Raw genomic sequence first — 27,361 nt, forward strand, 5'->3', positions numbered from 1 at the left:
CATAGGGTTGAAACGAAACAAAAAATCCTCACATACATTTTGTTTTTTTCGAGGCGATTATTTCCGAAAATATTCACTTTATCAACAATTGATTTTTGCAAACAGCTATTCATTTTAAAGGACCTATCCAACAATATCCTGCACTATAGGCTGGAAATGAAAAAAAAATCTTCACACATTTTTTTTAATGGATTATTTCCGAAAATATTCACTTTATCAACAATTGATTTTTGCAAACCCCTATTAATTTTAAAATACCTATCCAACAATATCCGGCGCTATAGGGTTTATACAATCGTGATATAATACAGAGCATTTCAGTCGAGTACCGTGTTTACCGTGAGGTACGAGATTGAAAAGCTTCATTATATCACTATTGTATACAATACTTTTTCTACGAGTCATCTAAAATAATACTTTTTTTACTATAAAACCTAAATAATTACTGAAAATTGGTACTACAAAAATGTAGTAAAAAAGACATCAACGCGCGACTATTGTTGCCCGTTTAGTATTTTCTATGGGAGCGCGACGGCACATGATTGGTAATTTTTATTTATTATTTATTTATAGTCGACTACAGCGCATCGAAATGAATATTATAGTTGAGTTGGGAGCCCATACACGAAAAGTACGCAATTATAGTTTGGTATACGAATTCAACCTTTACAGTCGACGAGTAAAAAAAAAAATACTTCTTTTATTTAATATGTAAATGTATGAAATAAACATAAATATTATTTAATAAATCAATATAAATGACGATGAATGTTTAAAATATTATCATTACATTCATTCATTCAGTTTTGCTTTTTTTAAGGCGCTTATAGATTAAGGCCACAGACACAACCCAATTTAAGATCGGTTTGTCTATGGTTATACAATTTTTTTCTGGGTAAAAATGTAAATGGCGCCAATTCCAATCCCTAATTTTCTTAACCGTCAAAATATTTTCTTGTATTTGACTTTCTTCATAGTCGAAATGAAAAGTATAGAGTGTTTAACCATCCCACCCTTTCACTTTCCACCCTTGGTTAACAATCTACTATTTCCTTCTATTCAATGATGTTAATTCGAAGTGTTCCTAATTGTAACATATTTTGAAATTGAGTTATTGCGTCATCAAATAGCAACATTTTAACTAGGGAATGCTCCCGGTACTGAGTTTGTATGACGAGAACCGGGAATTCCCGGTTCCGGTACTGTATTTGTATAGAAAACCAGTACCTACCTAGAGCACTCCCTAATTATAACATATTTTGAAATTGAGTTACTTATTGCGTTATCAAATAGCAACATTTTTTTACCTTTCCTCTATAAATTATGTACATGTGGCTAATCACTTCGTTGGCTCGTATAACCATATATCTCTTCTGAAAATATAGCTCACTCAATTTCTTCGCAAACGCTCTAAAAAATGAATATTCAACACCTTCAAAAAGAGGTATCTCTTGCAATGTCTTTTCATACATGTATAACACTGCGTCTTCGTTCAGGTTGGCATGCAGTTTTCCCAGGATGGTCTGGTGCTGTTTGCAATAAAATATATGCGGTGTTGTAACTAATTAACAGTCATCTCGCCGTTTGTTTATGCGAAATAGCAACATCTTGCTTTTAAAAATGGAATGCGCCCACTAATTTGGAATGTCATTTAGTCGTATCAAGTTTTTATAAAATTATTAGTTTAGGTGAGATTACAAAATATGGTTTTATTCGGTGTTGCTGTTATTTGATACACTGATTTGATTTTAAACATCACGATACCGTGATGTATTAAGTATTTTCTGTGTTCGGAAATATAACTTAACACGTTCACTGCGTTACGGGGGCTTACGAACCCCGTACGATGTTATCACTCAGTGCGGGGGATAAAAATCGCGTTTACTCGCTGATGCGGAAGCTATATCTTTGTTATTTTTATACGTACGATAAAGACAAATATACATTTGTATTTCTCATTAAAAGTATTATCAAGTGTTATATTAAACATATACGATACGAGGTCCCAGGGACCCCGTACCGACCAGGGAATCAAAATTGCTCTCTAGTGCGATACGGGGTCCTGTAAACCTCGTATAGATTTTAGCGGCCCCGCACACGGTTATGACCACAGTTTCGCTAGTGCAGTCACCTTTGCAGGTTTTGTTATCGTTAAATTAAAAATGACGCGCATGTTAGTACTGATTTTGATTCTTCAGATGAAGATTATAGTCCTTGTGCGTCAGGAACTGTTTCAATATTAAAAATAAAATCTTAACTTCAAAATAGACTTCTAATTGGCGGGCAATAATACGTGTCTTAAAAATGTAATGTCGGTAAAGGTTTATATTCTTTTACATTTTTGTTACTTAATGATATCAACGGGATTTACAAAACTCGACAGTTTAAAGTGTTATATTTTTGTTAATTGTTTACTATTTTGCAAATTATTATAATACGTACTAAAATATAAAATATCGTTTGTTTTATTTCCCATCACTATTCATTTATCGACATAAATAAGGTATGTGCGTTACGGGGTTTACTGAGCCCCGTAGTTTTTCAATTTTAGTGCGATACGGGGATAAGAAAACCCCGTCTTTTCTTTTCTCTATAATTGAGATCTACATGAGTTTTTATCGTGTCTACGTGCGAAGCGAATAAAAGGTAGGAAATTTCATACTCTTTACATTTGTCAAAAAAAATAATAGAAAATATAATATTTCAGGACTTTATAGCAGTTTAACCAGACATAGTTTTACGGGGCACTTTTATACCCGTAACGCACCACGGTGTACACCACTACGGGGCGGATTAGGCCTCGTAACGCACTACATTTTAGGTACAGGTTTTGGCTTGCCGCAGTGAACGTGTTAAAGTTTTTGTTCAAAAAAAAAACAACGGATAAAACAAGTGTCATCGTACGACCATCATTTCATGCTCTTCGGCAATACCTATAGTTCCGCTTTATCAAATGTCGGTTTCCGAGAGCAAATGCACCAGCAACCATAAAAATACAGATATCACCACAGGTAAGGTACCTATAATATTAGAAGTGTTTCTTCGATTACTTACGGACCAACCGCCAGTTCGTTTCCATTGATGTTTCCAGTGCTCCATCACATTTTGTTTTAATACCGTGGGTACTTTTTCTCTCGTTAAGAAAAATTCTAATTGTTTTAAGTTTTCTTGAAATTTTGTTACCATCTGGTCTGCCATGGCTTTTAGAGACGCAATTCGTGCGTAAACGTATCTAAAATAAATAAATAAACGTACCTTTTATACACACATTCATAGAAGTCTCAGGTTATGTACATATAAAATATTCGATTTTTTTATATGCATGCAGTTTATCGTACAACACTAAGAGACATATAGGTAACTCACAACATTCGACCGTAGGCTAACCTAACCCTTAGAGGCTTAAAGTGACATCTTCCACTTAAAAGTTGAGCAGTTGAAAGAGGTTTGTTAGTTGTATAATCAATGAAGATAATATATTTGTTATGCAGTCATATATACAAACAGATATACAGGGGTATACACCTAATTGTTTTGATAATTCTACACAGTTACATACCCAAAGAATAAAACACCGTGTATTGATATGCATATGGACATGATCATGTTGGTAGTGTCCTGGGGCGTGATGTCTCCGAAACCGGCCCCACTGAAAGTCGAAGCAGTCCAGTAATAGCCCAGTAAAATGGCTGCTTTGGGCGATATGTGATCTGAGATCACAATATCTCTCGCATTATCTATCCACGAGCCTGTAAATATTTTAGACATTATTTCCTTATTTTGTTACCGACTTGTTAATTTATTTTTATTGAAAACAATGCATCTTAGAACTGAATAATGCTCATGAAATAAAAAGCTTTCTCATACTGATTACATGTTTAAAAGTTTTAAGTAAAAGCTAAGATTAAGAAATATGAATTTAGTATTAGTTAGGATTTATTGGCAGTTAGTTTTAACTTTTTAGAAACAATTAAACTAGACTAACCTTTTTTACATATCATGTTACCTCCCGGGTAGAATACGGTATCTAAGAGTGGCCCTGGCAGCGTCAGATTTTTTAATAAAACTGTAAAGTCATGAGCATTCGAAGCTATGACAAAACGACAGGACATCATTATTATCAATGAGGTGTAAAAGTTTAAAAAGAACAACATTAATATAATGAATTGTACTACACTCATAACGTAAGCCTGAAACATAAAAATATCAGCTATTATAGTCTGTGCGGAAAGAGAAGAGTCGTGAAATGTATGGGATCCAACACTTTCTACTTCCACATAAACTCTAGTAGGTACTCATTTTTAATTAATTTTATCTACTACTCGAAGAGATTATTGTAACGAGCCCAAATACAATGAGATTTTGCTTTGTTTTACTTGAATCATATCCTACAGTCTCCGTCAAAACCCTAAACTAAACTAAACTAAAATACAGCTGGTAGAGAGTGCCCCATGGTATCAAGTCCTTTTATTTTTGCATTAACGCTTCTTGAACAATAGATATCCCAAAAAAAATCTATTAAAATAATAAATAAATATAAAAGACATAGGACACATAGGATTCCAGTCTCAAGATGACGAAGGTTTTATTGGTTGAGAGGTAAATATTACCCGTTTCAAAGCTCCTATTGATTCAGTCCAGAAAACAGCGTACAATTTATAAATTTGCAATACGTTGACCATTCTTAGTAAACAGTGATACATGTGAGGGCTTCTGTAATGTTCGTCGTCGGTATGACCTTCATTGTGTTTAGGCATAAATCCTTCCCAGATTGCATACCACGGCCAGCACGTCAGAAAATCTATAATAAATGCCCTCTGAAATGATACGACGTGTAATTCAGTTTTCAATTCTTAATAAATTTACCTATAGGTAGTTAAATATTTTGTGGTAAAATCCTATGTTAAACAATAACCACACACGCACACACAAACTCACTAAATTCCAATAAACGCAAGCAAACTACTATAGATTCGCTCGTATTATTATTGATACTTTTTTCATTTATTGTTTACGCAAAATTGGAACGTTATTTTTGCCTTCGACTGTACATAGATGTCTCAAAAATATGTGAACACGACTTTGTCTAATCTAAGGTGTAAGAGCGTATACATATTTTTGAAACTCTGAATGTATATATATTTATGCCCTTGACTGTATATTTTAGGAAATTTTCCAGTTGACAGTTACTTTTTTCTTATTCTCTTTTTCTTTGTATCTTAAAGATTTACAATTTAATTTATATTTACAATTCTTATATAGCACAAGTCACAAGTCTACACCCACAGATGATTTTTTATTTTGTATAAATTCCAGGGATTTCTGTTATTGGCTATGCTTATAAGTTCTCATGTTTTTTGTATATTATTTAATGTATTTAAACGCTGTTGAACTTCTCAATAAATAAATCGAATATTCTGTGGTAAAATCCTATGTTACACAATATTAAAACAAAATAGGAAAATGTGTGGAACGTATGTGTGTGCCTGCTAATAGGCTCTAAAAGGTAAGCGGTTATTTTATGAGCTTTACGCCAAAATAATGCGCAAGCGTTTGAATATTTTTTTTTCAGACAATTAAGGATGTATACACATATATAAATGAAATATAAATGCAACCTTTAAATAGTTTTGTGCAGTCAAATATGGATGAATAATCAGTTGGTTTTTAGAGCCGTAGTAAGCGACATGGAACATCAAGTACAGGTCGATGTAGCAAAAAACTTCCAACACTAATATTGGAATGTTAAACATTCTGAACATTGGAGCCATTGAAACCGTTATCTGAAAAATATTCCATTAAAAATAATATAGCACAATATGAAATTAAGATTAATAAAAAGTCTTTTTTATAAATAATATATAGGTAGTATTTAATATTAAAGAAGAGACGCTGTGCACATAGATTTGAGTACATTGGCCCGCCTGTTGCTATCTCTATTCTGTTCTATCTCTAACTCGCATTAATATATTGCTATCAACCTCGCACAGTGACATTGACAACCGGCATCATGGGCGGGACACCAATATAATTATCCGCGTGCAATAGAGATAGCAACAGGCGGGTCAATGTACTCAAATGTATATGGAAAGCGTCTTTTCCATAGATATCTATAGATCCGCTGTCATCGTCAGTTAGTATCGGGACCGATATCGCCGCAGTAAAAATGTGTGCATTTCAACTACATTTACAATATTGTACGCATAAGGCCTACTCACACACAGACAGTGTACTTACACGTGCGATCTTGCACTCTAGTTGGTACACACACGCGCTAGATCATGAAGTTATACCCTAAACTGGAGCGAGCTGTCACTTTTTTTGCCATACTAAATTTAACCTATCACCGAGCCAGAAAGGTGTTCGTACCAGACTAGAGAAACCGGTCCACATGAGATAGCAAAAGGGGGTCGCGGTGTCCCACTCGCACATGTTGCCAATGATAAAAAGATACCATTTTGGTAGTATTTATATCAATAACTACTAAAATTGAATACCTTCTTATATTATTTAAGTGTTATATTCAGAGTACGGTTCTGATATCTTTTACGTAATTTGTAAATAATTATGATGTCAATATTATTAACTGATTTAACCAAGCATGTGCACAACAAAAAATACATTAATTTTAGTATGGTAGACATTGTAGTAACTTTGAATATTAATTGGTATCCCCAGCTTGATGAAGAAAATTTCAAAATACGTGAATGGCGGCGCTCAGTATTTATTTGCGAAATATAGTATAAAATGGGTAAAAGATGTTGTGTGAAAGGTTGCAAGAGTGAAAGTTTTGCTGATTGTGTTATATCTTTTCACAGGTAAGCCTCAACTATTCAAGTTTACGATAAAAATACAAGACAACATTGTCAAACTCATTAGGGTGACTATGATGTCAGCACGATGTGAATCGGTCTTACAGAATTCTTATTTCTACAAGTTTACCTAAATAAGTATATCTTTATTTCGGCATGTTTAATTATTTGGTTGACGTAATAAGAGCTATATCATTGCCAAAATTTAAATACAAAGTCCTTAAATATTACAGACACATTTATACGTGATATATATATAATCGATTCTATATAGGTTGGACACACATTTCCGTCAGTACACAAAGGCGGCATATTAAAAAAAAAATGTTGCAATCAACTACGATGAAGCTTAAAGAATAGCTGAAGTGTGCGAAAGAGAAGCCATCACGTATATGAACATACCATAAGTGCGAAAGAGGCAGACTACAAATGAAAAAAAGTCACCATTTTTGAGTTCGACAGTAGAAAAAGGCGCGAAATTCAAATTTTCTATGGGACGATCTACATTTCGCGTCTACATTTTTAGGGTTCCGTACCCAAAGGGTAAAAATGAGACGTTTTTCCTCAATCATCCGCCATTGCTACCAAAAACAAATGAATACATATGAGAGTATATATGTATATAAGCATATATGTGATAAGCAGATTTTTTACGATGCTTGTTTTTGAGAGATAGCATCTCGAACATATACGCAATGCAATAGAAACGACATCAGCATTAGACTTGCTTAGCGTCTAAAGGTAAATATTTGCATCATAATTATTTTAGGGGGAGGGAGGGGGGCAAAAAAAGGGCAAATATGATCACATGATTTCTGGACGACCCCAAGCACACATAATAAAATCGTATGTTTAACTTATCACACCTAATTTATCATGACGGCAAGCGCCCAGACGGCTTGACGCTGGTTCCGTGAGCCGGAGGCCGCTCCCTACTGTGGGACGCTACGTGCGTGAGTACATTTGCACCTACTCACCTAGCTCCCGCCAGTAGGCTAGCAGGCGCGGCCGCTGAAAATGCCGCGAGGCTAAAGCACTCCAAATACGCCAATCTGGAACCGGCGTACGACTTTGTTCCGGTCGCGGTGGAGACGGCTGGGCCGTGGTGTTTGGAAGCGAAGAAGTTGGTAAGGGACTTGGGGCGACGTTTGCGTGATAGAGGTTGCGATCCCCGTTCAGGCTCCTACTTGGTCCAACCAATATCGCTTGCTATCCAGCGCGGCAATGCCGCAAGTATATTTGGCACGTTTGGACAGGGTGGGGGTCGGAATGGGGTTTATGTTTAGTATAGATAATGTGTATTTTCTAGTTAGTTTTAGTGTTTTTCTTAAGTTTTATTATGTAGTGTTAAGTTACTTTGTTCATAAGTTTTTGTTTTTGTAATTTTGGAGACTCATTTGCTGAATATTTATCATGACATTTCGTGATTTTTATTCTCACTTGGTCGAAAAATATTTTATTACATGCAGGTGTAATAAAGGACAAAGATCTATTTTGTTCCCGCTGGATTTTGAAAAAAAAACCTGTAATTTTAATTAATATAACTCCCTAGGGAGTTTTAGCTTTTTAAGTAGGTACTTGGTTCGTATAAATTAGCTCCTAGCAGGGAAGAAAAAGGCCCTTTCTGAATAGGTGAATTCCTTTCTAAATACATTCCAAGTTATCCTAATATCCCACATACATATGACTTATGGTCACCCTAATTAGAAAGAGATGCAACCGCCCACTGTGACTTCTCATGTGGACACACTTTTTGGCCCGTGTACTCCATCCGGTTTATTAAATGTACATCCGTGGAAAATAGAGACACGCGCCCGGCTGTCAAACCACTTCTCCTTATATTCATATTTCTATGGTCTCTGCTTCAATGCCTACTTTATTGTTCCGTTAAATATCACCGTAGGTACTAATTACCCCTACCACGGAATAAATATTAGTAATTGGTACAGAAGGTTCACTCTCTAACAAAACTCGTCTATTACGACAGATATGACCGCTGGTGTGGGCCGCATGTACTTGTTAAGGTTGTTAAGGTTAGCTGGAAGAGATCCCTTGTAGGGATAAGCTCGCCTTTGTACGTAAATTTATATGAAGTTCATGTAAACATTTTTTTTTGTACAATAAAGTGATTTACTACTACTACTTGTAGCGACGCGAAGAAATCGCGGAGCGCGCCACGCCTGCTCCTACTAGGACATTTTAAAATCTCTACTCACGTCGATACTAACATTAAGATAGCTAGTCTACCAACAACATATATATAAATCCTTTCCCCTGAATCTGTGTTCTTAACATATATGCAGTAAATAAGTAACTTACTGGTATCATTAAACATAACAGAAATGCTGCTGCCACACGTAGCAAGGCCCAGGTTTTGAGGCAAATGCCGTCCGGTTTTATAACTATAGGAATCAATAAATATGGAGCAACGTATTCCAGAGTGCTAAATTGTTTGTATGACTTCAAGTAACTCTGCTTCTGATTCGTATAGTAGTTGTAAACATTTATAAACGAGTCTGAAATAAGTTTTTGGCAAAATTTAATTTTTGGTACAAGCTACAAGTTTTAATCGCTGACTGTATTTTTCTTTCCAAAGGCAACTAATACTCATCGATACGATACAAAAAACCCCAAACACAAATCATAACATTGCATCACCCAACTTACATATGTATGCAAATTTTCAGCTACATGCGAAGTCGGGAAGTGGGTCAAATTTAACTTACAAGATTTGACCCCTACCTACATAGGTACATTGCAAATTACTAAATAAATTGTTGTTGTCATTAAATAAAAGCTTGTAAAAAGAAAATGGTTACCGGAGTGAATATAAGAGGGTAAATACTTTCCGGTATTTATATTGAACTCATAAAATCATGCGAGGTTGGATAAGTGCGGATAAACGTTGGCTATGAGAATATACATAATGTTATAGTGTAAGCTGTTCGTATAATTTTTTTTTTTATCTGAAGGATACAATCTTGATATTTTGTGTCAAAAACTAAACAAACTATACCAACTGATGAAAAGGCGCAGTTAAAGGGTTAAAAAGGTATTTCCCGTTGAATATATGGATATTACGTATCATTTTATGATTAATATGTACCGTATCTGATCTGCAGTACAGTTCCATAAGTCTCGTAAAATAGGTACTTATTGAAGTAGAACTGTGTCACTTTGTAAAATTTTTAAAATTAAAAAAAAAATTGTTAATGATACTTTTTTCAAAATTGTTTTCTTGGGGTTGGAAATGTGGATATCACGTATCATTTGTGGTATATTGTACAAAAAAATATCTGCCATATCGTATCTGAAGGAGCTCAAACTCGGTATGTTTTAAAAATTCTTTTTGTTTTAATTTAAAAAAAAAATGGCTGAAATGTAATGATGTGGTATATTTTTAGGATCGCCTCAAAAAGCCCTTTCGTATGATAGGATTTAAAAAAAAACCATACAAAAAAATAAATGTTTCAGTACTCCCCTCCTAAGGGAATTTTTTTAGGAACTGCGGGTCAAAAAGTTTGTTTTGACCTCTAGTATGCGTGTGCCAAACGGCTAACCTGTGCATCGATTTGCGGCTTTTCTTTGAAATTGGGGTCGAGCGGCTTCCACTATTATGTCAATGTTGCCAGTGGCTTTGCCAAATCTCAAATGACATTTGACATCTACGTTAGCGACTGCGTGAACTGATCGAATCCCCTTTCTATCGCACCTATACATCAGTGCGAGAGAGATTGATTGCGTAAATGTCAAATGCTAACTCGTGGTAGCCGTGCAGGAAGCTTGTAAATGAATGAAGCATTTTCTATTTTTAAATATTAAAATAGCTTATAACGTTCTACTATAGATATAGTACAAAAACACACACCGTCAAAAAACTTTTGAAACATGCTGGTTATCTTGATTTTTTTATCTGTATTATGTATGTGATGTTTCAAATAGTCATCAGTAGATTGAGACGCAGCTAGTTCTTCTATGTACTGCAGTTCATTCGGTGTCAGCAGTTCATCATGTTCTCTCATAGCGGGAAAAAGGCTTAAGGCTGAAGTATACGCTGAATGTCCAATGCTTATTAACTGAAACACATAATTAATAGCATGATCGCAATATAATTTTTTGTATAAGTATTATTTTATTTACTAGTAGATAATTGCACGCCGTGCATACCGATTAGTCTACGTACAACTATCAATTTGATATTGCCTGTACAATTACTTTACACACAGCGACCTTCAATCCTGCTTTATGTTTTGTTTTGTATAAACCATTAACGGCCCAATTTCGAACAATGCTTATAAGATGTCACAGCGATACGATACCGATCTATTAGTGTCAAAAGACTCAAAAGTGACATACACTGACTGATCGGTATCGTACCGCCGTGACATCTTATAAGCATTGTTCGAATTGGGCCGCATGTAAAATGATTAAAATGAAATATTTGAAGTTAAAAGAATAGTTATTTGTTATACAAGGGTGCAAAGTTGTATTTTACCCGCGAGTGTTTCAACACACGAGAAGTAAAATACATTTGCGCCCGTGTGTAGCACAAAACTTTTCACCTCACTATAGCGAGGAAAGTGCAACATCCACAGACGTTAGATGATCTTCATCACTGGAATCACTTATTTCTATACGATATTATAACATAAAACTCTGGAAGTTGTGTATTTTTACGCGAGTCGATGAGAAAAGGTTTTAAGGAAAAAAATTGTTGACAATGTTGACATTTCTGATGTATGAAATGTCAACGATGCGTTTTGAAATTGCATCGATTTAACTTGTGCGTTCAGAATTATATTTAACATCATTATAAAAAAACAAACGTTTCTTATGGAATTTTAAGGTTTATTATATATATTATAAAATCATTAAATAAAGCTAAATTTGGTATTTTTTATTAGATTCTCAAACCATTTATTTAATGATAATTAATATCGAACGAACCATTATCATGAGCGTTTTACGTTTTGTTATCTGTCAAGCTACTTAAACACGCTCCATCCAAGGTCAAATTACTTTCCCCACTAGTGGATAAAACGCGTTTTTCCCCGCTTGGTTTGAAGGATAAACGACAACTTTCCGAGCTAGTGAGGGGAAAAGTACTTATCAGGTATTAGATGAAAACTCCCGGAAACAGGTTTTCCCGAGTATGGGGTTCTTCAAAAAAGGAGTGTACAGTTTTTAAAGGGTCGGCAACGCGCGTGTAATATCTCCGGTGTTGCAGGCGTCCATAGGCTACGGTAACTGCTTACCATCAGGCGGGCCGTATGCTTGATTGCCACCGACGTGGTATAAAAAAAAACTCATTCCTCTTCAGCCTTTTTCTTAAATTTTACAGCAAAGTAAGTTATTTTTTTAGAAAAAAATAAGATATGGTACCTTTATCTACATCTTATAAAACAAAGCACTCCGCCGCGTATGTCTGTGTATATCTGTGTATGTTCGCGATTAGCTAAAAAGCTAGTAAAGGAATTTTCATGCGATTTTCACCTATTAATAGAGTGATTCTTAAGGAAGGTTTAGGTGTATAATTTGAATCCCGTGGGAAGCCGGGGCGGGTCGCTAGTGTAGGATATATATATAGTCACACCATCTTCCCGACTCGATATCTTTGAATTAAAGATACAACACAGTACCTATAGGTACCAAGTATACCTAGTTATCAAATCTTGATAATAAAATAGGAAAATTTGTTTCTATGTTTACTCAATATTTGGTGACTGATATTTTCTGTCATGACGTAATTTTAACACGTTAGGTTGTATAATAATTCACCACATACATGCATACCATACCTTACAATGTGTCAGAGTTACCACCGAGCTCACAGCAGGCACCCCGTAGAGCAAAACTAAGAGACCTAGGTGATTACCAGGTCCGATAACCCGTTCTTTCTTTGTTTCTCTGAGTTCTTTGGAAGTTAATAAGCAGTACCCACTTTCTATAACGTAAAGCTCCCTTGAAACAGTACCACCGTAATAAACTATCTCTCCAGGAGGAAGAATTATATCTCTTGCCGCTGAAAAATTGTCAAAAATAAAGTAGTTGGTAGATTACAAATGTTCTAGTGACTTAGTTGTCTCGCACAAGAACTTACATTCAGTCAGAGTATGAATAAATTCCTTATTCTTGACTTGAAAGAATTTGATGGACGTAAGCGTTTTGAATCGCGCTTGATGCAATACTTTCTTGCGTAGCTCCGCTGGGACTACAGTCTTTTCTAACCAATTGTCGCTCGTTAGTTCCACCCCCTAAGTTAAAATGAGGACTGATTATGAACCAATAGTTATACCGCACATTTGGAACCCTTAACTTTTTTTAATTGTGGCCCAAATGCTGAGTGAATCTATGAAATTTTGATTTTAAACACATTGCAGCTTAATCTATTGATATATGGAAGAAAAAAATACCAAGTTGTAGTGCCATTGCAGTTCATAGAATGCCATTATTCTTTCTTTGATAGATCGATGCATTTTATTTTCTTCCATAAATTTGTCGATTGTTAGTATTACTTCTAAAAACGCAGTTTTAGTCCTGTTGAAAAAGGTTCATGGTTTAAGAAAGGTGCAAGGAACCATCTAGATTACATTATCCTAATACGTTACATTTATTTGCATAAGACTACTCGAATGAATTCGTAATCCTAATAAGTAGATCGACAGTATAGAGCCTACGTTGCTAGGACAAGACAAACAAAAATCCGAAATTGAAGTGAATGTAACCTATTTTTTTTGGTCAATAAACCATTGTGTATTTGTATAAAAAATTAGGTGCGTCTATCTCCACTGACTTTATCTCTACTGTTCGAATAGATGAACATCTATTTCCAACTCTATCACTTTTAATAACGATTTCGAACGATAAAATAGGCGCTCGCGCTCCTCAATTTCGGAATTTATCTTCTTACCTATTGTCCCAGCAACGTCATCGAATTTATCGGTGATTTTGTCGCATCTCAACACACCCGGGTAATAAGTCAAGTGGCCCAGTCAAATTAAGGGTTTTACCTCGGAATGAGAGATAATAAGCTGGAAACTCGTACACACCTTCGCTATGACGTATTTAAAGGTTCTCTTAAAAGTCGACGCAATATCGTGTGCGCGTCAGAAGTTATTCAAGGTCAAAATTCATAAAAATCGAAAAACTGTAATAGATGTCATATATTAAAGAAAAAGTGACTAAGCCCTCCAGCGGTGAAGGCCGGATTCTAACCGGCGTCTTTAGCTATCGCGGCTAACTCCATGGACCCCTAGGCCACCTCGCCACAAAAAGTGACGAAGCCGGAGTGGTGGAAACTTGTTCATAAAAATCGGTTCATGCGATTAGCCGGTTTCAAGATATACGACATAGAAGGCCAGCCAAACGCACTATGACGCAAGGTTAGCTGGTAATCTCTGTTAATAATACATTCTACAAAGTTCGTTAAATCGTTAAAATGACACTTGTGGGTCATATATAAATTTTAAACCAAAAGTTGCCCCTCCTGTGGACATTAGTTAACAGCTTGTGTGCATATATGCATGTAATGATTTTATGACATAGTTTAATATAAAAAGGGTACCCCTTTATACAGATTTAATCAGGAAATTAAGTTTTGAATGATTCACGGTTAGTTTCACTAGACATATATTTACCGGTATATAGACCGTGATTACCTTTTGTATTGTTTACGAGCTCCCGATATTTCGACGCAGTTACATGCATCTTGTTCACGGGTGACTGAAGATAGCGGGTGGGTGTCAAAGTTGTGTAGACCGCGCTCGGTCTACCCTCATTCTTGCGCGTCGGCTGCGTTCGCTTTCAACGTTACCATCGGTCGCATTCACACTTGTTGGTCTGGTCGCGTTCACACGCGTTGGTCGTTGGAAATATCGGGAGCTCATAAACAATACAAAAGGTAATCACGGTCTATATCCTGGTTAATATAAGTCCAGGAAATTAAGCTTTATAGCCTATAATTTTAGGTATTTATACAGGAAAGAATATACCTCTTTCCTGTATAAATAATAATAATACACTTTAAGTAATAATAATACAGAAAATGTTTTCACAAGCTTTTATTTAACTCCCGATGTTCGTATGTAACTATGAAACTTGGCTACAAAATTTGCCAACCATTTCTCGGCTACTTAATGGTTTCAGATTGGGCTAAAATTTGGCATACATTATGAAAGACCGATGACAATGTAATGACATCGAGCTGATCTGCTGACGGGAACCGTAGATGGCCATAGGAACTCTATGTATCATCGATTTCAATAATAACCTGTAAGTACGCCGGACACAAGCGGTTACTTATTTTCTACAGGACAGACAACATTTAAAAGCTGTATATGATCAATAAAGGATGATTAAATAACTTTATAGAAGGTATTAATAGGTATTATTTACCGATATTCACAATTGACCTTGCCTCATAGTACGTATGTCTGATCACTAGATACGCTTTCCGTGCCCTATATCTTGAAATCGGCTCATCTCATGAAATGTTTGATACCTAACTTGTCGCAAATTTTATGCTCTACAACTCTTACCTACATGTAAATAACATCGGAGCTATAGAAATTTTGATATCCGCGAAAAACCGATTTGTATGATCCTTGACCTTGAATAATTTCTGACGCGCACACGATATATGCCTCGACTTTTAAGAGAGCCGTTAATACGTCATAACGTAGGTGTTTCCAGCTTATTATCTCTCATTCCGAGGTTAACCCCCTTTTTAGGCTTAAGATGACTGGCCCATAGGTATAGTCGAGGTAATAATGTTCTTAATACGCGCTTTTTTACCTGGACGAATGTGTAACCACGGCTGAAAATTCAGCCACACAGTATCCGATTAACAATACACCATAAAGACTGAAAAATGCCACGAAGCTCATGTCGTACATGTCTCCGGGAGCTAAATCTCCGTAGCCAACCGCAAGTATCATGGTTGTCGCAAAATAAATAGATGTCACTAACGGAAACTCTTTCCTAAAATATTTGAAAAACAGTATTAATTAAGCCACTTCAAATAGTTTAAATAACGAATAATTTGATCACGGGTCACACCTGCTTATAGTAACTTCTGGTACTAAATCCTCCCAATTTAATACGGTGCTGTACCATGAACCTTCTGAACATCTTGGCACAAAACACGACTCCATAAATAAAATAACACCACACCAGTAACATAGCAAACAAATATACACACAATATTTCACAACCTGCAATTAACAGCCAAAATTATTCAGTCCAATAATTCCATTGTTATTAAAAACTTTTCTTTTTTAAGATGTCAACCCAAAAACGGTCTTGCAGTAATTGTAATTACTTACTTTAACAACAATAGTGTTTAATAACAACTTTTTCTCCAAGTTTTCAAAAAAACTAGAAATTCTCCAGACAAGGCATAACTTTATTCCTTTAATCATATAATACAAATGGTTTCTGTGGTCGCTTCGGTGCATTGTATATGTGTGTATCCAAAGAATATATTCCAATGGTATGTTTGCTAGCAAATCTAGGTAAAAGCCCAGCGTATTTAATCGGTATGAGACTATACCGCGAATCTTCCTTATATATTTTTTTTTAGTCTTAACTGCAGTAGCGCATGTTATGACGATGTTAAATAGCAGAGATATGCTTATCACAATTTCAAAGTAATACAGGATCCCTCCAGGAAAAGTTCTCATAAAACCGATGTAATATGGATATACAATACAGATGTATGATACCAAGGAAAGTATATAGAGCTCCCAAAATCTAACGAGATGACAATCAGCTTCCAGTATCCACGGAAATTTACCGCTCATGCATGTAAACATCGTGGTCTTTTTCTTTACGTGCTCTGATAAAATGTAAAGATCCAGACAATTCAGATCTAAGTTGTCGTCAACGTTGTCGGGTTTAGCCATTTTACCTGGAAAAATATATATGACAACTAGGTTCTTAAGTTCTTATCTAATATATTTTACAGATTCCTATATCATAGACGATTTTTTTAAATTAAAATAAAGGATTCTGACAATAAATACCCAGAATTTGACAGTTACAGTATGGAACCTAATTAATTTGTTTTGTTTGTCAAGCTATGTAAATGAGCGTGTACCTTAAAAAAAGAGCAATAAACAGGCATGTTTTAATAGCGTCTTCTTCTTCCTGCCCTTATCCCACGTTATGTGGGGTCGGCACAATATGTTTTTCTCTTCCATTCTCCTCTATCTTTCGTCACCTCAGAACTCACTCTTTTCTTTCTCATATCCTCTTTCACACCATCCATCCATCGCTTTTTGGGTCTACCATACGCTCTCCGTCCATCAACATTCATCCCTAACATTCTTTTGCCTATATGGCATTCATCCCTCCTCATCACATGCCCATACCACGCTAACCTACTACTTCTTATCTTCTCCGTTACTGGTGCTACTTTCAAACTTCCCCTAATATACTCATTCTTAATCCGATCCTTCCTCGTCACTCCACACATCCATCTCAGCATTCTCATTTCCGCTGCGTGCACTCTTCTTTCATCCGTCACTTTCGTCGCCCAGCATTCTGATCCACACATTACAACAGGTCTCACGATCGTCCTGTAAATTTTCCCCTTAAGTTTAAGAGGCATTCGTGGATCGCAAGTTGTTCCAGAGACCTGTCGCCATTTCATCCATCCCGCATTTATTATATTTTTCACGTCACGGTCGATGCGTCCGTCACTCTGGATCAATGACCCAAGGTACCGGAAGTCGGAGCAGACTGGTAGGGATACACCATCTAAGGCAATATGGGAAAAACTGGATAGACCACCGAAATCGCAGAACATGTGCTCCGTTTTGGTTCTGCTTATTTTCAGTCCCACACTTTCAAGCTTTTCTTGCCATTTTACCAGCCTGCTCTGGACCTCAAGTGCATTATCTCCGACAAGAACAATGTCATCGGCAAACAGCATACACCAGGGTGCCTCCTCCTGTATGTTTTAATAGCGTAAATTAAAAAATATAAATAATAAACAAAGTATTTTATTTTAACTTTCATGACATGATACTAATATACATATATTATTATTTAATGTCACGTACTCGCTTTTGACGCCACGCTTGCATCCCGAGAATGACGCGCGGAGGGTTATAGCGTCAAATCGAAATTACATATAAATAAAGGAGTTCCGGAACTTGGGAGTTTTTTAGTGAAAGTTTCCTTGTCGTTAACTCTTTTTTATTTTTTTTCTTAAATGTTAATAGTTTGTGAGATATTGGCCTACAACTAAATACTTTTTTTAAATTTTTAATTGTTTATTACCTTTTAAATTTTATATATGTTAATAAACGCTTCGAATTCATTTTTCAATCACTCAGAATCCAATGAGGTATCACATGTATTTTTAATTTTAAGGGCGGTGTCTCTATTTTTGTAAGTTATGAAGTAAATTTTGACCGTTATGAATTGACCCTTAAGGTGACTGTCCATTTTCAACCGCAGCTGCGTTACTGCTCCGACACTACTGCAGCGGCCTGAACGCGTCGGTGTTATTGTCAATTTCCATAGTAAAATGAATGACGATATCGACTGCACGTAATATGGTGATTTTAACGTTTTCCCAACCGCAGCTGCACTACTGCTCCGACACGTCGGTGTTATTGTCAATTTCTATAGTAAAATAAATGACAAGGCCGACTGCACGTAGCATGGCCATTTTTGCGTATTTAGTGTATTTAGTGCAACTGCGGCTGCAGACCGCACGTCAAATCTGTCACCTGCACTGAAATGTCTTTGGGTCACAGATATGAGTAGTTCTAAGCAAAGAGGATATAACCACTACGTTCTAAGGAGTTATTACACCCACGGATAAACAACCCCGATGGTACCGTCGCCATATATCGCAGATATATCGGGGCGGCCAAGGAGCTCACAAATATCTGAACACGCCTTTATTGTCAAGGCGCTAGAGTGCATGTTCAGATATATTTAGCACCTCGGTCGCTCCGACATATCTGATGGCGACTGTAGTACTACTGTAAACTTTTTTGCTAATCTATATTGAGCCATACGAGTATCACAAAGCCAGTTAGGAAACTAGAATGATAGGTCCGAAAAAGAGAGTGTCAAATTCGGAAGTTAACTATAGTCTGGCAAACCCTTCGAGCAACACCGGCTTCCGACACGTCGGAAGGGAGGAGCCCAAGCGATATCTTACCGTACAAATCGTTCTGCCATTTTAAGCGGGGGAAAACGTGCACACAGTCGCACTTCTCACTCACTACTTGCAAAATCCAATCTCTAATTAGGATTGTTCATTTTTTTTTAATGTTTTATTTCGAAAACCATTTCGAGATATTAGGTTTTTAAACAGTTTCCGACATTTGCTGAGATATAATAATCGAGGATTGAAGATATTTCAACAAATATACTGATGACCTTAGTTTGACCTTCTCGCGAGGCTGAATATAATAATGTCATCGTATAGTAAAAGTTATCGAACCATAGTAAATAAATCCGTCACTCACGTAATTGTCAAAGATGTCATTGTCATCAATTGTCATAATAAAAAAATTCAGTTAAACCGCTAGTTTCTTACGATTTGATTTATAATTTCTAATACCTAAACAGTAGATTTTGATTGCTTAATATATCAAAAACCTTGTTTCCACTTGTGGGAATGATTTACAAAAATTATAGTCCGCGAAGACCTACGTGAAAGACGGTGTTGTCGTTAAGTAAATGTGGAATGGAATACTTCAAGTGTTACACACAATATTGCTGTGAGGATCACGTCGATGTAAGTATAAAATTAATATTATTTTACTACGAATATTTAAAAGTCCATTTTGGTGGTCGGGTCACTATTACCTATTTATTTTCTGTGATGATGTGGCCAGAATATCTAAAGACAAACCGTTTAACACAGCTTGTCCGCTACTAGCTCCGTTTTACTGATTTGAAGTTAAATTCAACAAACAGACATACATATATGTAACTTATAACCATCTTGCAAGCAATAAATCATATACATACAAAAATACATAGTTATATTCAAAATACAACATGAAACTGAAAAGATAATTTCTAATTTCCAGGTACCTACAAGTTGCAGTTCAAGGCTCAAGCTGCTGATATCACGATCATGGCGGACAAAACTAAAGTTAATAAAGAGTTGTGAAAAATAAAACATCTTATTTTTTACTTTTTTATTAATTTACGAAAAACCTGTTTCCCAAAAAAGTGTATACATTATATGTTCAACATGTTCTGCACGTAAGGTTGACATTGAGGGCTTTGTTTAGTAGCATTCAGTTGAAGTTGATTTAGGTTCTACTCTTGTTGATCCAGAAAATAATTGTATAGTTTATTATTAAATCTATGCTCACTCCCAGGCACTATTCTTGCTATAACTTTACATTCTCCGCCTTCTCTAGAAATTTGTACATTATATACATCCAATAAAACTAAGGTATATAACTTAAGGCAGATTTATTTATTTATTTTTATTACAAGGGGCAAAGATGTTATTTAATACCTCATGGTAACATATTGATATCCAAACATACGAAACGATACAAAATTGAACCACGAGAGAAGCGAATGGTTTAAAATTTAGAATATTGACAGTTGCGGAGGTCTCAAGGCATGAGGGTTAAACAAACTGTGTTACAGTGCAACACGTAATTCTTCACACCAACACGAGGAAACCATTTATTATTCAAATTAATTTATTAAAAGTTCTTTCTATCGGCCAAGGTGAGGGAAATATCTTTCTTCATAAAGGATTTCTTGTCTCGCCCGTCAAGTTTTATATGGATGGTGCGGTCATATCATAGAGTGCCGTCGCCCATTCACACCTGCAACTGGACAATATGAAGTGTAAATTACAAATTATTTTATTCATCATACTTCACTGTTTGGTACCTAAAGAAAGTAAAATTGGCTTAATATGGATACTTAGAAAGATAAATCTGTAATATTTTGCTAACACCGAACGACTGCCTGCCCACCATTGGATAATTTTATTCTTACGTGTCGCATCGTCATCTCCAGAACCCACGAATCACTTTGCAGAAATCAATAAAAGGCCTGCTAAAAGAGCCTACCTGGCATGGTTTTGAGGGGACGTTTATTACAGACTTCTAAATCCAGCCGCACGTTTCTGACGGCCGAGTACCTATACGTGATGCAGGTGGATCAAGTGCGCACTCCCCCCGTATATATCACGAACTCCATGAGTCCCGTTTCCGTCGGATTGCTGTGTGCGGTGGTTACGCATTTAGGCAAGAGGATGGGGAAGAAAATTTCACATTGTGAACTTACCTTAATGTTAAGAATAATTTTTCCTCTGCATTAATTTTATTTGAGTAATTTGATTGTATTTCGTCAATTATTAAGTCTCATTCAATGTTGAATTGCTTTTCATTTAATCGGCAATATTATCTGAATAAAGGATCACCATTAAATATCAGATTTTTTATTAATATTGCGTAGCTGCCTTCGTCGGACTCTGACTATTGTAGAAAGGCAAACTGGTCTTCTTTTTCATGTAGCATGTAGCATTATCGTCACTCGCTTCTTCACGTAAAAAATACAAAAGTAAATTAGTATTTTATTTGTACGGCTGACATTATATGACTTGACATTGACAAGCCATCAACGAACGCTGTCGCGACTGCACGCCGCAACAGCCGCAGTCGTGCTGCTACAGTAGTGCGGCACCGCGTAACGTCGCAACTGCAGTGCAGCGGTAGTTACAAATGGACAGTCACCTTTATAATACCCGTCAAAATTTACTTCTTAACTTATACCGACTAGAATATTGGTATGCACAGCTTTACTTGCATTGAATAACGCTATTTCACTCATACACGGGAGCGGCGTGCGGATCCGCATCAGTTTGATAATCGCTTTATGCAGAATTGAATAAAAAATAACAACTTTTGGTAGGTATTACCTTGGATAGATCTCAATTTGTCCTTCAAACATTTGATGCTGCTTTTCTTGATATTTTTAGAAATGTAAATATTGAGTGACAATTGTTTTTTATTGTTTCTTGTTTGCTTTCTGCGCTGGCAACGCTTAATTCTCTCTTCAATTTGTAATCGAATTTTGTGTTCCAAATCCGGGTAAGTAATCATCAGTTTTATGAAGTCTTTTTTGTGAAGAACTTGACATTCCACATAAGTAGCGGCTTTGACTGTACATTTAGCTGCAAGTAGATTGTAATAATTGTAAGTAATTGTTAATTATGAATATTATAATAAAATTAGTGAACTGTATAAAATATCGGCGTAATACTTTTAAAAGTTGCATTTTATTTTTATACTCTTATAATTATTTAAAGCTGAGTTTAGGAGACACCGACAAGAGCCATGCTCTTAAATTATGATGATGATGATGAGTTTAGGAGTCTGATATTTTAGAAATAAGTCTATAAGTCTTATTAAGGTACTTTAGAACCTATGAGTAGTTGGTAGATATGCTACCCATTTATAATAAGCTAGCGACCCGCCCCGCCCTGGCTTCGCACGGGCAAACCTTAACAAATTGTACACCTAATCCTTTCTTAAGAATCACTCTATTGCAAGGTGAAAACATACAAACACAGAAAGACGCGGCGGGGGACTTTGTTTTATAAGGTGTAGTGATAGCATACGTCCGTTTTGTCCTTAAATAGACATTTGTATTTATTTTATTTTTGTGTACCTGGTATGTTGTAAACCAACGATACTTCGCCCAAGCATGTGCCTTTCGTAAAGGATATCATTGGGCTTTCATCATCTTCGTCAGACAAAAGTTCTAAAACTCCATTGGTAATGCAAATCTAGAATTATTTAAATAATTGTAAGACACTTATGAGAAGTTAATTAGTTATAGTGACGTAATTATATCAATGGGTATGTAGTACTTTTATTTGTAATCCCTACCTAATAGTTATTACGTTTATAGAAATGGGATATTTGTAGTCTGCATGGCCAGTCGTCGACGAAATGAGAAGGCAGGAAGTTAAAAACATAAGAGGTTACGAGGAAAGATGACCAATGGCCACATATATTTCTTTAAATCATTTCGCTTTTATTTCTAGTGACGCATTTGGCTGTCCAGACCATTCATTCATTGGCTTGCCCTTTTCCCATCATTTGGGGTCGGCGCAGCATGTTTTTCCTCCATCATCGTCGTTCGTTATCTCATCATTCACCTGCTTTCTTTTCATATTATCTCTCACACCATCCACCTTTTCCTTGATTTCCTTATTCTTACATCCCTCCACGCGTTTCGCGTCACATGACTTTCATCCCATCACATCACATGCCCGTACCACGCTAGGCGATTTGATCTTAGCTTTTCAGTTATGGGTGCAACTTTCAGGCTTCCTCTTACATATGCATTCCTTATTTTATCCATTCTCGTCACGCCACACATTCATCTCAACATTCTCATCTCCGCCACATGCAAACTCTTTTCATCCGTCACCTTTAGAGCCCAACACCCTGATCCATACACAACGACAGGTTTTATGACGGTTTTATTTCAGGCGAAGGGACATTCGGGCGTCACAAATGGTTCCCGTGACCTGTCACCATTTCATCCATCCTGTGCTAATCCGGTTTTTCACGTTACGGTCAATATTAGAGACCGGATAATAGAGAATAGATAGCATAGAGGGTTATTGTCATAGTAAATTTTGTAACAGCCACTGTGCAAACTCGCGTCTTATGCATCGTTCACTTCCTCCCCTGGAGCATATAGCTCTAACGACTCCTCTCTGGACGGCCAATGAAGGCAAGCCAGAGCCGAAAGTCCTGCGGGCCCCCTTGGGGACCACTCCGACCGACGAAGACACGCCGGAGACGGAGACCCTGACCGACTCTCGTGAGCACTCAGGTCCGTGGGGTCGTTACTCCCCAACAGCTTGCCACAAGCTGCCCTGCGGATGCGCATAAGTGAATTAGGGACTATTTAACTTGTACATGCGTGGATATATGGTTGCGAAAATAATTACACTGTGAATTACTATATTATAACTGTTATTATTTTTAGAACGTCATATGCCTTTTACCCATGTTCTTTCACTGACATGTGTTAAAATTGTTAAATATCAAACAGTGTCGCCAACGCCATCTACCCGAGTATAGGCCAAAGATGTGGCGCCATCTATTCGAGTATAACTTTTTCTTGATATTCCGAGGCACGTTTTTTCCTAATTTTCCTTAGACTTTACTTATCTTATACGGAGTTACATAATTATATATTTGCCATCATACTGTACAAGCGAACCGAGGAGTCGGAGCACTGGCAATGTAAACGCCATCGAGATCTATGGCAGCAAACCTGCGGGCGCAGCATGGTTCCATTTTTATCGCCTGTCACTATGCCTGTCACTTTCGCACTTACATACTTGTTAGAACGTGATAGGCATGGTGACAAGTGATAAAAATGAGACCGTGCTTCCGCCGCTGGAGAGACCGCCGAAATCACAGAACATGTGTGTGATGTTTTAGATCTACTGATCTTTAGGCCAACATTTTCCAATTTTTGCCGCCATTTCTTAAGTCTGCTCTATACCTTGAGTCCGTCTTCATCCATCACAAGCGCAATGTCATCGGCGAAAAGCATACACCAGGGTGCCTCCTCCTGTATGTCCGAAGACAAATCATCCATAGTCAGTGGCTGTCCAGACCAAGTTACTTTTATGTTAAAACGTAGTGAAATACGTACCATAAGCGTCTTTGTTTGGTTTTGGTTGTATACTATATCCCCGGGCAAATAAAATTGGTGAGACATAGCCAAAGATAGTCTTCTAAGAAATGGCTCTGGTAACCTTCTAAATATTAATGAACTGTACAGTGGCACTGCGTTCAAATCATAGCAAATTTCCATTCGCAAAGGGTAGGGTAATAGGTTCATAAGTTTTGGTTTAAAAACACCAGATTTTTGATTCCACAAGTCTTCGTAATATCTAAAATAAATAATTTGATATGATAATATGACTAAGCTCAATTAATTACATACTTACATTAAAATTGGACGGCCCTATCGTCTCTAAAAAATGACAGTACGGCTACCGCGAGCCACTGACACTAACGAACGCTAACCTCCTTTTATGGGGTAATTGTAGTGATATAAACAGGGCATTTATAACACAAAAAAAATGTATAAGAGCAATGTGTGGGATTGGTCCGCGCGATTCATGTAAACCTTTATTCGAAAAACATGAAATTTTGACACTACCATGCATGTACATTTTCGAGGCAGCTGTTTTTGTAAAAAAATACCCAGATCTTTTTAAAAAGGCCATAGATGTTTACCATAGAAATTCAAGATATCCTAACAAACTTGTATTAGACTTCGTTCCGAACAGTTCACTTTTTATGAAAAATAGCTATTATTTATGTATGAAAATATTTAATGCCGTTCCTGAAAATATCGACCCCTGCCTCTAAATCCATTCAAAGCCCAACTATATATTTGGCTCAAAAAACAGGTGTTTTACTCTTTAAATGAGTTCCTCCAAATATAGTAATATTAAATAGAAATTATAGTTGTAATAATTTCTATTTAATATTACTATATTTATAAACAATGTAATAGATTAAGACTTATAGCTTTAAGATAATATTTGCATGCTTAACCAGCAAAATATGTCACTGTACGGGAAAACCTTTCCAATATCACCTTGTTGTACCATATTTTATGCAAATAAAAGAATTTTAAAATAATTTTAATTTTAAAAGAATTTTTTAACGAATATGTCAGTGTCAACCTCGTGGTAGCCGTACAGGTGGCGCGGGTAGTTAGCCACGTGGCTATAATTATGCAATGTCACTGGCAAAAAGTTTCGAAAATAAATAAACAACTTCACAACGTGGACTACTGAAAGTATATTTTGTTGGTCAAATGGAAAGTAGTATTTCAGACAGCATCAAATGTAACATATCAGACTATGCGTCAAGAGTATCTACTTTTCTAATATCTAGCAAAAAAATATATAAATCCCTATATGCAGTAAAATTATACTGTGACAGATACTTAAGAAAGCAAATTGAAGAAATATTTATAATCACTATTTAGATAATAATTTGCAGGATAGCAGATCTTTTGGAGCGTTCCTTCATCCGCTACTATTGATGCTGATTGTACTACAATACATAGTTAATTTCCATAATAATTTCCATAATTTCCATAATATGGAAATTAACTAGATGATAGATATATATATAGGTATATCTAGTTAACCTTACCTTATTATTCGTCTTGTGGTATCATCATTCATACGTATCAATTTTAAGTGATTTTGGATCTTCTTTAGTTGTCGAACATATTTAGAACGTCTTGTAGTAATTGTCAGAAATTGCGAAGTAAGGGAACCCACAAAAACGATCGTAGTAAGTAAAAAGCCTATCACAACTGCCACAATTGCAATTATTCTCTCGGCCGTCGTAATGGGATACAGGTCGCCGAATGAATTTGTTGTCAACATCATGATAGACCAATACGCACAGACACAGTACCAATCAGTCACAGACGCAGTAGGCAAATGTATGGCTCCAGCAGACCACGAAGAACGGAGGTTCTTTAATTCGAACCCTCGATACGCAAACTGGAACCATATGCATGTTAAAGTATGAACGCCCAGCAAAAAAAGGATTAGGTATTGAAATAAAAATGTTGTCCATTGATTGCGACCAGCTTGTGAAGACTTGTTATAAAAGTACATAATAACCCTGTAGACACGTACTCCAGCTACCAAAGGCGCAAAAAAACATAAATCAAATTTATAAAGGCGTAAGTCAAAAAAATATAATATTCCGTAAGGCATAGCAAGCATGACATCTAAAATCACTAGACAAGTTTCAGGCTCAACTAGGTTCAGTGTTCGTCTCCATCTCTTTATGAATTTTAAACAAAATATAATGACGACATCAAATGTAAATATCAAATTTAAACAAATTATAAGAGTTATAATGCCTGTGGTTCTATCTTTGGACAAACAGAAGGTGTAGAGCCACGATTCTAAGATGTAAGCAGTGATCACTACGGAAAGTATCACAAAATTCCACATGTTGTTGGTGTATATCAACATGAAATATCTTAAGTTGCAGTTGGTAAACTCTGTTCGATTCTCTTGCAATATTGCATAGATCTTCGGCTTCTCCGCCATGTCGTCCTCAATGGTTTCATTTTGGACATTGTAGGTATCTCCATCAGGTTCTTTGAAGAGCTCATTTCGGTCTTTTCGTTTTCTGTATTTGTATATATCCAGACTATTGCTATTTGAGTCGCTTTCGTTATCACTCTCGTCTAAAATATATTTGAAATACTTATCACACTATCAAAGATAATAAATGTTTTTATTTTTTGAATTTTTATAAAATAACTTTGTGTTGAAGTCTTGGTACTATTTAATTTATATCGAAAACTGGCACCTGCTCATGCAATAGGCAACCAGTGCATCCAAAATTTGTGTACCTATTTTGTATTTCTTTGCCACGGACGCGGAAGATGCATATGTTTTTCATTTTTGTTTGTCTAACATAATTATGCGTAAAACAATAACGAAACGGGGGTGGCATTAAAGGAAT

General features: G+C 36.1%; 1 protein-coding gene across 1 annotated transcript in view; it reads right to left on the reverse strand.

Annotated features, from left to right (window-relative positions):
• The window catches only part of LOC134751681 (uncharacterized), a 39,651-nt gene that overhangs the window by 12,156 nt on the left and 134 nt on the right, over positions 1–27,361 (reverse strand). The window contains exons 2-19 of the mRNA XM_063687130.1: positions 26,021–27,080; positions 24,498–24,738; positions 22,485–22,602; positions 21,733–21,987; positions 16,136–16,719; positions 15,870–16,024; positions 15,606–15,791; positions 13,226–13,349; positions 12,913–13,066; positions 12,611–12,834; positions 10,681–10,888; positions 9,132–9,328; positions 5,619–5,783; positions 4,611–4,817; positions 3,986–4,190; positions 3,560–3,749; positions 3,055–3,232; positions 1,308–1,529 (exon numbers count right to left, since the gene is read on the reverse strand). Of these exons, the coding sequence (XP_063543200.1) occupies positions 1,308–1,529; positions 3,055–3,232; positions 3,560–3,749; positions 3,986–4,190; positions 4,611–4,817; positions 5,619–5,783; positions 9,132–9,328; positions 10,681–10,888; positions 12,611–12,834; positions 12,913–13,066; positions 13,226–13,349; positions 15,606–15,791; positions 15,870–16,024; positions 16,136–16,719; positions 21,733–21,987; positions 22,485–22,602; positions 24,498–24,738; positions 26,021–27,080 (4,673 nt within the window). The remainder of the gene's footprint in view (positions 1–1,307; positions 1,530–3,054; positions 3,233–3,559; positions 3,750–3,985; positions 4,191–4,610; positions 4,818–5,618; positions 5,784–9,131; positions 9,329–10,680; positions 10,889–12,610; positions 12,835–12,912; positions 13,067–13,225; positions 13,350–15,605; positions 15,792–15,869; positions 16,025–16,135; positions 16,720–21,732; positions 21,988–22,484; positions 22,603–24,497; positions 24,739–26,020; positions 27,081–27,361) is intronic.

The sequence above is a fragment of the Cydia strobilella genome, chromosome 2 (genome assembly GCF_947568885.1).
Source record: "Cydia strobilella chromosome 2, ilCydStro3.1, whole genome shotgun sequence".
In the NCBI taxonomy this organism is placed as follows: Eukaryota; Metazoa; Arthropoda; class Insecta; order Lepidoptera; family Tortricidae; genus Cydia; species Cydia strobilella.